At 43.4% G+C, this 12,080-nt stretch overlaps 1 protein-coding gene across 1 annotated transcript in view; it reads left to right on the top strand.

The window, feature by feature from the left end:
- LOC130909688 (1-phosphatidylinositol 4,5-bisphosphate phosphodiesterase delta-3-A-like) overlaps positions 1-12,080 on the top strand; it is a 58,827-nt gene that overhangs the window by 27,945 nt on the left and 18,802 nt on the right. The window contains exons 10-12 of the mRNA XM_057826443.1: positions 7,413-7,505; positions 7,632-7,785; positions 10,827-10,943. Coding sequence (XP_057682426.1) covers positions 7,413-7,505; positions 7,632-7,785; positions 10,827-10,943 — 364 coding nt within the window. The remainder of the gene's footprint in view (positions 1-7,412; positions 7,506-7,631; positions 7,786-10,826; positions 10,944-12,080) is intronic.

Here is a 12,080-nt window from a genome sequence, read left to right as displayed (position 1 = left end):
CCCAAAGACTCTGGAGTTTTTGGAGTTTTTCCTTGCCGACATGGAGGGTCTAAGGATGGGTGATACCCAGGACTAGAATTTATTTATTCATCTTTGTTGCTTCGTTTGCTGTTTCTGATTGTGTATCATATTGCCTCTGCAAAGCCCTTTGAGACAACATTGTTGTGATCCAGGGCTATAAAAATAAAACTGAATTGAATTGAATTGAACTAGCACAAAATGTAGGCGCACCCACATTTTTCATCACCTTTAACACTATACTTTTAATCATTCTCCATAACATTCGTATAATTCATTCATTCATTAATCTTCTGAACCGCTTATCCTCACGGGGGTCACGGGAGTGCTGGAGCCGATCGCATCTAACTAAAGGCAGAAGGTTGGGTACACCCTGAACTGGTTGCCAACCAGTCGCAGACTACACATATAGAAAATTTGGAGTGTTCAGTCAGCATACCATGCACGTTTTTCATTCATCCATCTATCATTTTCTGCTTGCTCTGGGGTCGGGTCGCGGGTGCAGCAGCTTCAACAGGGAAGCCCAGACTTGCCCCTCGCCCCAGCCACTTTAACCAGCTCCTACGGCGGGATCCCAAGGTGTTCCCAGGCCAGCCGAGAGACATAGTCTCTCCAACGTGTCCTTGGTCGTCCCCGGGGCCTCCCGCCGGTGCGACATGCCCGGAACACCTCTCCAGGGAGGCATCCATGAGGCATCTGAACCAAATGCTTGAGCCACCTTAGCTAGCTCCTCTAAACGTGGAGGAGTAGCGCCTTCACGCCAAGTCATTCCCAGATAACAGAGCTTCTCACCCTATTTCTAAGGGAAAGCCTGGACATCCTGCGGAGGAAAATCATTTTGGCCGCTTGTATCCGGGATCTTGTCCTTTTGGTCACGACCCACAGCTTGTGATCATAGTTGAGGGTAGGAACATAGATCGACTGGTAAATTGAGAGCTTCGTATTTCGGCTCCGCTCCTTCTTCACCACTACGGACCCCTGCAGAGTCCGCATCACTGCAGACGCTGCACCAATCCGCCTGTCGATCTCCTGCTCCCGCCTATCCTCACTCGTGAACAAGACCCCAAGATAATTGAACTCCTCCACTTGGGGCAGGATCTTATCCCTGACCTGGAAAGGGAACGCCACCCTGTTCCAATTGAGGACCAGAGTCTCGGATTTGGAGGTGCTGATGTTCATCCCAACCGCTTCACACTCAGCTGCAAACCGCTCCAGTGAGAGTTGGAGGTCACGGCTTGATGAAGCCAACAGGACCACATCATCTGCAAAAAGCAGAGATGCAATGCTGAGGCCACCAAACCGGACGCCCTCAACGCTTCGGCTGCGCCGAGTAATTCTGTCCATAAAAATTATGAACAAACTCGGTGACAAAGGGGAGAGTTGGCAGAGTCCAGCCCTCACTGGAAACGATTTCGACACACTGCCGGCCACACGGACCAAACTCTTGACACCGGTCGTACAGGGACAGAGGCTAGAGGGCTCCCTTACTCCCGGAGCAGGCCCCACAGGACTTCCCGAAGCACACGGTCGAACGGCTTCCCACAAAACACATGTAGACTGGTTGGGCGAACTCCCATGCACCCTCAAGGACTCTGCCGAGGGTGTAGAGCTGGTCCACTGTTCTGCGGCCGGGACGAAAACCACACTGCTCCTCCTTAATCTGAAATTCGACTTCCTCACGAACCCTCCTCTCCAGCACCCCTGAATAGACTTTACCGGGGAGGCTAAGGAGTGTGATCCCTCTATAATTGGAACACACCCTCAGGTCCACCTTCTTAAAAAGTGCACATTTATTGGGGGGGGGGGGTGAAGTATATAGCAGGAACCTGGAGAAAACCCACACATGCCGCCTTCATAATGTGACTTATTTTTAAACAAGAATAATGTAAAAAAATTATTGTCTTTGTAAAATGTTCCATTGAGTTAGTCCACTCAAATTCACTCACGCGTTGACCTTGACGCTGCCGACAACAGCCTCTCACTTACACAATGAAAGATGAAAGAGTTGCCGCAGTACACTTCAGACCTGGCTACCGCTAGTATGTAACAAGCTTGACGATAATTATTACATTTGTGCCTTTGAGCTTCCGAGTGTTCTCTGGCAGATCAAAGCTACAAACCTGTCAATCATCATTAACTTTAAGTACCAAACGCCAGCTCCACTGGTGACCACCAGTGACCAAGAAAAAACGTTTGGTCACACTTATCAGCAGGGCGGAGAGGCTGTGGCGCTGTACGAGCATGGAGCAAAAAAAAAGTACGTGTTAAAAATAATTTAAAATATTGCACGTCCTTGCGATTGCTGTGTATTATGCAGCCGCACAACGCGATGACGATCTTCAAACGATGTATTGTTCAAGCCTACTCTAGAAACAACATTCTTTCATTCTCTCTCACATCAGAAAAGAAGGATTCACTGATTGCAATGCTCTGTGCCAAAATGGGAGCAGGGGCACTTGAGGGGCCTTTCAAATTAGAGGTGGGGCTAGTGCCCCTGTGGCCCCACCCCTAAAACCGCCATTGCCAATTCTGTCTCCTAAACGACCATCGACCAATCATACATCCTAGAGACCGTTGCTAAGTTAGCATGATGCGAAAAACTTTCAGAGGCTGTTTACATGGTGACGCTCCAAGAACACGACAAATTTCATGTTTGCATCTACAGTACATGGTTCCATCATGGTTCCATTTCCATTCGACTCAATTCCAATGTGGTATTCATGCCAGGCCCTAGGAGACAATGCAGTTTTACAATGCGACAGCCAATGATGTACCTCATTAACAACATACCCGCCCACTCAAAGCAATGGCGTCCATGCGTTTTATTCTTTTGCTTCAAAACGCGAACATAAAATATATTTATATTAAAAATATTCTAAAAACAGTCAAAGCTGACGTTTCGCCATGATTGCTGTTTTGAATGTTTATTACCACATGCCCAAAGTGACGCCCCGCTATCGAATTGTTTCGCTTTGGAGGCCAGAATCAAATTTTGGGTCTTCGCCTTCTGTTTTGTTCGTTTTCCGTGATAAGGCGAGCCGATTCCGCAACACAGTTGTTGCGTCTTGGTGTCGCAGCGTCGTCATGTGAACGGCCCATCAGATGTCCCATTGTCTAATTGATCGGTTTGGTCGTTATGAGCTCGCCAACCGCTAGAAAACTTTACGGAAAAAGACGAGAAGGATCAACAAGCTGACGTGCCTAGTTAAATAAAAAGCAGTCCAAATGACAACCAAGTTTTACTTGGTCAACTCTATCTTGTGATATTATAACCAAAAAAATCAACAGAGATCTTTGTAGAAAAATCATTGCTGTTTGGCCAATAAGCATCATGGGAGAGCACAAATCCTAACATCTGATACATATTCTGACTCACAAGGTGGCACTTCCTTTACTGGTGTCAAACAAGTGGAAAATGAGTGATAGCAACTTTTGCTCATGAATTCATGAAGTGCTACAACAAAGTGCTGAAATGACCTCAACAACTGGAATAAACTCCTCTGATTTACGTACTACCTAATCTTAGTCAGCAGGGTCCATTTCCACGTAATCAGCAAGGCCTAAATTTTCTTTGACCAACTCCCGAGAAAGTTGAAGTATTTCCTCCGTAGCCGCCATGTTTTGAAAGACTTCAGACGTCAGCAATCGATTAGACTTAAACCAGCGTTAGTTCCGCCCACTGATTTTGATGGGTTAGTTCAGTACTTCTCAAATGGTGGGGCGCGCCCCCCAAGGGGGGCGCAGAGCGATGCCAGGGGTGGCGCGAGTGACCTCGGGGAACATGCTTTTTTTTTTTTTTTTTTTTTTTTTGCCGTACTAGAATAAAGTGTACTTGCACATCCACTCCGTGGGTGGCAGTGGCGCTCTTATTTTCATAGTGGGTGCAGTATTTTTGAAGTAAGCAAGAGCACACGGAAGAGACTCATGCAGAGTAGTGACGGGATCTGTCGTTCACTTGAGTAAACGAATCCATTCCGGATCGTTCAGTAAAAAGATTCGTTCAAACGAATCGTTCAACGAATCGTTCGCCCCCCTCATCTCCCTCCCCGTCCAAATGAATCGTTCGGTTACTGAACGGGAAGTGACGTTGCCGAACGAATCACCAAAGACCGCTTCGCAGTATAACTGAACGGGAAGTGACATTGCTTGGTCCCTCCCTCTCTTGCACATTGACCACTCGTCGTAGTTTCAATAATGAGTGACAGGCAATATCATTCTGCTTTCACAGACAGCCTCGTCTCCCTCCCTCCCGCTGCTGCAAAAGCGAGGGAGAACTTTCGCGTCGTCTGTCCTAGTTCTATGGGCTCAAAATCATGGCTCGTGCTTGCATTTCGATTTAGGACACGGTTAAACATTTTCCTTTTGTGGGAGGAGTGGGGGTTTGGGGTCGGGGGCGCACGGACTTTTTTTAGCATGTTCTCGATCACATATACAATGCTGCTGCTAGCCTGCTACCAGCCAACGCAGCATGCTTGCTGTCACGAAAATAAAAATACATCGAAAGTTTAATTTCTAAATGGAACGACCAACGCATCATATTTACCTCTCGCTCTGTTGTATTTTTGTTTTCATGTTCATCACTATTATTTTTAGTCACTATTGTTAAAACTATAAGTGTAAATAGCTAGTTTTCGAATGTGCTGCTCTGAAATAAAGACAATACTGCATTTTGATATTTGACAGTTTAATTGCAAATCAGTATTAAGGTGATCGTATTGAATTTTTGCACTGGTATTAATAAATAAAATAATCCGGTCAGCTCCCCTGTCGTCCCCGCATCTCAGATCGTCAAATGCTGACGAGAAATGGTTGTTTGCTCTTTACGATGTCGCCTTTCTACCCTTATTAGTCTGTTAAGAAAAATGTAGACATATTGCGACATCTCCCGTGTCCGCGTGCGTTGTTTTGGGGCGCTTGAGTAGTGCATGATGGACGGATTGACATAATTTGTCAAACCAACCAACACCTGACACGGGAAAAAAAAATAAAACACTCGGAAAAAAATGACATGTATATACAGTTTCATTGCAAATCAGTATTATGGTGATCGTATTGACGTTTTGCACTGGTATTAATAAAGAAAATAATCCGGTCAGCTCCCCTGTCGTCCCCGCATCTCAGATCGTCAAATGCTGACGAGAAATAATTGTTTGCTCTTTACGATATCGCCTTTCTACTCTCATTAGTCTGTTAAGAAAAATGTAGACATATTGCGACATCTCCCGTGTCCATGTGCGTTGTTGTGGGGCGCTTGAGTAGCACATGATGGACGGATTGACATAATTTGTCAAACCAACCAACACCTGACACGGGAAAAAAATAATAAAACACTTGGAAAAAATGGACATGTATATACCGTTTCATTGCAAATCAGTATTATGGTGATCATACTATTCTTTTTTTCTGTGCACATATGAGGTAAATATCGCTGCCATGAAGCCTCCATATAGTGACAGTTCTTTGCCCCCTTCATTGCTGTCACGCGACCGCAGCTCAGCTTTTGCTTGCCTCGTAGCTACCCGTGTTTTAAATTACTGTAAATTTGATAGTATGTCGTAATAGGTAGTCCCGAGTCTGTTGAGAAAAGTAGTACACTAAACCATGCTCGCTAGATTTGTGTGGTGTTTTTGTCTTTTTGAGCTGCATTTGATAGGCTCCACGTTAACAAATATGTGACAAAGTCCTTTCCTTTCATTTTTTGATTCGTTCACCGCATAGTCATTACTGGAAAGTCACGTTAGCAGCAAGCTAGGTCAGGAACCGGAGGACCGAGTCACTGAACGGGAAGTGACAAAACTCAGTCTTGCCCCCTTGCCTGCACGCTGGCTGCTTATTGGCCACACGTGGAAGTGAGTGACATACGCCCTGATTCTGTTTCCGGTCCCTCCCCTGCCCGCGATGAGGCTGGCGTCTGATTGGTCGTGTGCGATGTCAGAAGACGCTGTCGCTTGCTCAACGCCCTCCCACGCAGTGAACAAGCACCAACTTCATAGAACGAATCAGTGCAGATGGTGATTAGGTCTCGTTCACCCAAACAATTCGTTCAAAAAGAACGAATCGTTCGCGACCGATACAACACTAATGCAGAGCTGGCCTCACGCAGCGACCCACGGTCTTCTCCGGTTCTCACGTGTCCGGCTGAGAAGTGCCGTTTTCGGCTTGGGATCGTCACGACCACCGCCCTCACCTACGGTTCGCCCTCGGCCGCCGAGAATGCGCTTTTTTTCGGGCCGTTTGCCTTTTGGCTTTGACTTTTAATACAGTGGGAAATGAGGAAAGACCACTGTTTACTGAGTCTAAAAATGATTATAGCAGAGAGTCTGAAGCCAAATCAGTTAAGACGCCACTTAAAGACATTAGACCTCAATCTCATTGATAAGCCGCTTGATTGTTTTTCAGCGAAAACGTGCCGAATATTGCCAATTGTCACAATCGTCCCGCTTTGTCAGTGTTATATCAGTAAACCAGTGAGCACTGTGGTGAATCAGCGAAAATAAAAACTTTCCTTCTGTCCAAAGACACCCCCCCCCCAATTCAGTTTTGTTTTTTCGATCAATTTTTTTGGCATGTTGTCCTGAAGAGTAAATGTTAATAATCAATTTAAATTTGTTATTATTTACTGATTTTATTACATTTTATTTTTCAGTATCAAATGGTCAAAAATGTACCTTGAGTGTATTTTTACAGTTTGGATGTGCCTTTTTTTTTTTTTTTTTTTTTTTTTTTTTTACCTTGGGCAAATTGATGCGCTATAAGTCTTTTCTGTTACAAGCAAAACAATGTTAATAAAGTTATACTTTATTATAAGTTGATCTATGTTACTTTTTTTCTTTGATAGAAAAAAAGGACACAATGTTAGGCTGAGGCGTACTTATAATCGTAATATTATAGACAAATGATACTATTTACAGTGGCGGCAGAGAGTTGGGGGGGGGGCGCGAAACATTTACGTCTTCCTTGGGGGGGCGTAACAGAAAATAATTGAGAAGCACTGGGTTAGTTTGACAGATAAAATAAATTTAGGAAGTGCTGCAACAAGTGACCATGACATAATTAATGAAACATTGAAATAGTTTTGCATTTAATTAACCGGTATTTTAGTTAATTTATGACACATTTACTGACACTTTTATTTAATTCCCATTTTAATTAATTAATTACACATTTATGACAAATTTCATTCTGTCCCAATTGGTCCTCCGTACGTATTATTCATTTACTGTTGCTCTTATTTTAATGCTACTTTTACGTCGACCAATATACAAGAAAATCAGGTCACCTGCTAGTACTGGGAATGGATTTATAGGCATTGACAATTTTGGATAAAAGACATGATCGATTCAATGAACATGACAAAAGGGCTGACCCCATGATAACTGTGATTTTGTGCACAGGATCTAAAGGGTAAAATCCTGGTGAAGGGAAAGAAAGAGAACACAGCGGAGGAATGCTGTGCGTGTACATCAAACCTCAACTCTTCAGAGGAGGTCAGCGAAGCTAAAGGCAGCATCCATTAAGGGATGAAATAAATATTGCATTTATTTTATTTATTTATTTATTTTTTATGGTGATGGTATTTCGAGTGACCATTTGTTTCTTGTATGTGATTCTAGACCGCTGCGTCCAAGTTGAGTCCAGAGCTGTCAGAATTGGTCGTATACACCTGCAGTGTCCACTTTAAAAGCTTTCAACATTCTGCCAAAGCCCCGCCAAGCCACATGTCTTCATTTTCAGAAAGTGAAGCTCTCAGACATGTTAAAGACTCAGGTATTTTATATACGTGGATGTTTTGACAACCACTTACTTTGGAACTTTAACAAGGAACAAACAATTCAACTACCTTAACAGAAAACTAAATAATCAGCAGTTTAGTTTTTGGCAGCCCTTACTATTTTTTGTCTTTGTCTTTTAGACAAAAATACTTATTAGTCTTAGTCATTTGAAAATTTGTCTTTGTCTACTTTTAGGCCATGTCTATACATGTAGCAGGGTATTTGGCAAAAAGAATTTTTCTACGGTTTGGCTTATCATCCACACGCACATTTAAACAAGGGTTCTTAAAGTGCCTGTGACAGCATAAAAAAATCTTAAATAGCATTATTATGTGAATTAGAATCATATTTTGAGACGATTCGACTACATACAACAATTTGGCAAAGCACAGATGACGAGAAATTAGTTTTTAATCCACAGTTAGCCACGCCTACCATTATAGGGCTCTAGCGTCCCCAGCTGGAGGATGACGTCGGCAGGGTCACGATTTCATCTGATTTAGAATTCAGCCCATTGAGGGGGAATTATTCAGAACGAGGAAAATACGACCCAGCGCAGCAAAATATCATAATTGTTTTAATCTCTCTACTCCAAAATTTTTACAGGATATTTTTTTTATCTAAGCATTTTTCTCCAATTGCTAAATAAATGGCATGGTCATGACAAATAACAGTCTTGTGTGAAATTCATTCATTCATTTTCCATGCCGCTTATTCCTCACGAGGGTCGCGGAGGTGCTGGAGCCTATCCCAGCTAACTTCGGGCAGTAGGCAGGGGACACCCTGAATTGGTTGCCAGCCAATCGCAGGGCACAAGGAGACACACAACCATTCACGCACACAGTCACACCTATGGACAATTTAGAGTGTTCAATCAGCCTACCATGCATGTTTTTGGGATGTGGGAGGAAACCGGAGTTCCCGGAGGAAACCCACGCAGGCACGGGGAGAACATGCAAACTCCACACAGGAAGGCCGAAGCCCGGGATTGAACCCTTGATCTCAGAACTGTGAGGCAGACGTGCTAACCACTCAGCCACCGTGCTGCCATCTTGTGTGAAATGAAATTTTAAAAATGCATTTATTCAATAGAACATGGCAAAATTACTCCATAATGGTCAAAACTGTCGACTTCTTGCACCTCCTGAACTATATTTTATGCCACCGGAGTTAGTCCATCCCGGCCCCGAATTCGGAGAACGTAAACAAACCAGGAGGCGTGACAGCTAGCCGACATGCTAAACCAAAGCGAGCGGCATTTCCAAGTCTTATTCTCGCCTTTCGAGGCGAAAAATCACTAAAAACTACCCTGGATCATGTCACACGTTGTCGAATGTCTTCACCGATCGGCAATCCCCCCGGCGGCGAGCAAGTTACAGCTCGTCGTTCCCCTGCTGCGGGCAGGAGTGCACGTTGCCGGGGAAGCAGCTGGAGAATGACTGCCAAACAAACTAGCCGACGTCAGAGGAGCGTGTAGCTGGCCGAGCCCAATCGGAGAATAGTGGTCTATTGCCGGGCACACGAAGAGGGCAGAAGGGGCTGGAAGTCTGGACGATATGGAGAACCGCACGAGCATAAGCCGAGTATAGCGCTCTCCCGGCGGGAAAGTGAAGAGGACAGAGGGGGGGTGTGCGACAAGCTGCCGGTCACCGGCCGAGTTGCCTTCTCGGTGGACAAGGAGCATTGTCAACCACAAAATGCGAGCCACCTCTGTATTAAAACGTGCGCCATGATCCCAGTATTTGACATAATACAAAACACGATGTTTACTCACTTCCTCATAAGTCCAGTGGTCCCACAGTTTTCGGACTTGTTTTGGCCACTCTACGCGGTGAACTTTTTGAAACCCAAAAAGGCTTACACACCTCTCCCTTGTGCAGCAACAAAACACTGCAGCACATTTGGTTGGGGTGATGCGAAAAATAAATTAATCCGCAAAACCAGCTGAATACGCAATTCATCTGTATGCGAGAAAGCAATGCTGTATTGTGTGATGCTGACCCGGGTGACGTCACATTCGCATTCCTCCTCAATACAGGAAGTGATTCATTTTCATGGCACGGGATTAAAAAAATGGAATATATAAATTGATCGCTTCCACACACATCCAAGCAGTCCATTTCATTCGGGAGCATTAAATACCGCATAAAATATGAAATAAACATGCTTTTTGCTGTCATAAGCACTAAAAATGCCATCTAAAGAGAAGATTTGTGAATTCTGCATTTGTGGCGCCATCATATTGACACTGATAACCGAAGATTTAACTGTGGAAACGTCAATGACTGCGACAAACATTGTCCCTACGTCATACACGAGACCCGATGTTTACATCGTTTACGTTTCGATCTAATTATTAGACAGGTGCTTTTTTATTTCATTTATTTACAAGCTCTTGTAGTGCTTCATACTGAAGTACACATATGAAGGATGGGGGTATAATGGATAATTATTTTTCACACATTGTTATGAATGTACTTAAAAACAAATGAATGCGGTTGGCTGTATGAGCTTTTCTTTCTATAAACGTGCTGGTGTAGATGTAATTATTTTTTCCGGACGTTTTAGGACTGGATCCTCAGTTTTACAGAACCCTGCGAGGTGTAGACATGGCCTCAATGGCTGACGCTATTACAGTCATCCCTCGTTACTTCGCGCGATAAAACAATACACACCCCAATTGAAATGTACTTGATATTTTAGAAAACCTTCGGGAAGAGGTGCCTCCTTCACGAGATGGCGCCCTAGGCAACTGCCTAACTCACCTATGCTGATATGTATTAAATATGTTCTAGGTCCCCCACCCTCCTCAATGAACTTTGAGAAGCTTCTTAATTGTTACTGAAAGGTAATCTGGGTGTCAATCCTCAAACGTCCACATAAATCGAAAGGCATGATAAAAAGCATTTATTTTTAAACAGTTACGTTGTTTGTAGTGAACATATTTGGTGTGCAGTGCAGTGAAATCAGCTTTGTGTCATGTTTCTTCAGTGTACATGACTTGATTGTTTGGGTTTGTTTCTTTTTACCACCCAGGGATGTATTTCGTACGTCATAATAGCCACCACCTAAGCAGGATCTACCCTTCAGGACAGAGGCTACAGTCTTCTAACTATAACCCTCAGGAAATGTGGAATGCAGGCTGCCATCTTGGTAAGACTACCTAAAAATATTCAATTAACCCTTTCAGGGTCCAGGGACAGTGTTCACTACAGCGGACACTGCTATTCGAAAGGTGATGCTTAAAGGGTACCGCGGACTTCAAGACTTGTAGGCTCTAATAAGCCACAAGTGTTCTCTTTTACTAAGATATGTTATTAGAAACACATAAAATATTGCCATTGATTTTAAAATCTATAATATTTAGTACATGTTTTGACCTACAGAGGGTGCTATGTTTTATGCACGCAATGCCGGTTGGGGGTGATGACGTGGTTGGGCTGTACTGGGAGAATAGCTGTGCTGGTATGACGACTGGCATGATTTTGTCACATTCTGCTGCTGGTCAGATTGTTTTGTTACAGAGCTGTACCTGCACCCCAATTCCAGCTCATCAGCAATGTTCCCTCTAATTTTTCTTGTGCCTGAACAGACACACAAGCTCCCTGAGCACACTGTGGACCATGGTGAGCAACATCAGATGTGTACATTGTGGCCACATACCAGTATCACACCTGTTCAAAACCTTGGATCATAGCAAGTTACATGGCTTATTAAAAGTTTACCTTTAATGTAATTGATTTGGCCCTTTTAAAATGAAAATGACTAACATCTGTTTGTTCGTGAGATGTGTACTATGTTATATATGAGAGTCCTGCTTTAACCATAGGAAGAGTCCTGCTTTGGCCTGGGTAAGTTCCAGTTGTAGCATGGGAAAGTTACTAAATAAAACATAATGAACAACCACAACAGGAGTACAGTATATCAAACTCCTCCCACATTAAAACTGTTCAGACAATGAGGACACTCAAGATTCATATTCTCTGTGTCTGGGCATCTACACTGCAAAAACACACCTCCTTAAAACAAGTTAAATTCCCTTGTTTTCGTGTAAAGCTACTAGAAAAAGGTGAAATGATCTGCCAGTGCTTCAAGTCAATTTCACTCACATTTCTTGAAATAAGAAAAATAGCTATCTGGAAATAAGTTTAAGAGATTTATTTTGAGCAAAAAGTATATTTAATCGAGAAAAAAAGGCTGTTTGTCAGAAATGTTCTTAATTCAAGAATAGATATTGTTCAAAACATTATTTTAAATATTTTTTTTCTTGATTTAGGTGAGAAATGACCA

Source organism: Corythoichthys intestinalis, chromosome 21, assembly GCF_030265065.1.
Source record: "Corythoichthys intestinalis isolate RoL2023-P3 chromosome 21, ASM3026506v1, whole genome shotgun sequence".
In the NCBI taxonomy this organism is placed as follows: Eukaryota; Metazoa; Chordata; class Actinopteri; order Syngnathiformes; family Syngnathidae; genus Corythoichthys; species Corythoichthys intestinalis.
Note: the sequence above shows the minus strand (reverse complement) of the source record. Positions and strands in the feature narration are given on the sequence as shown.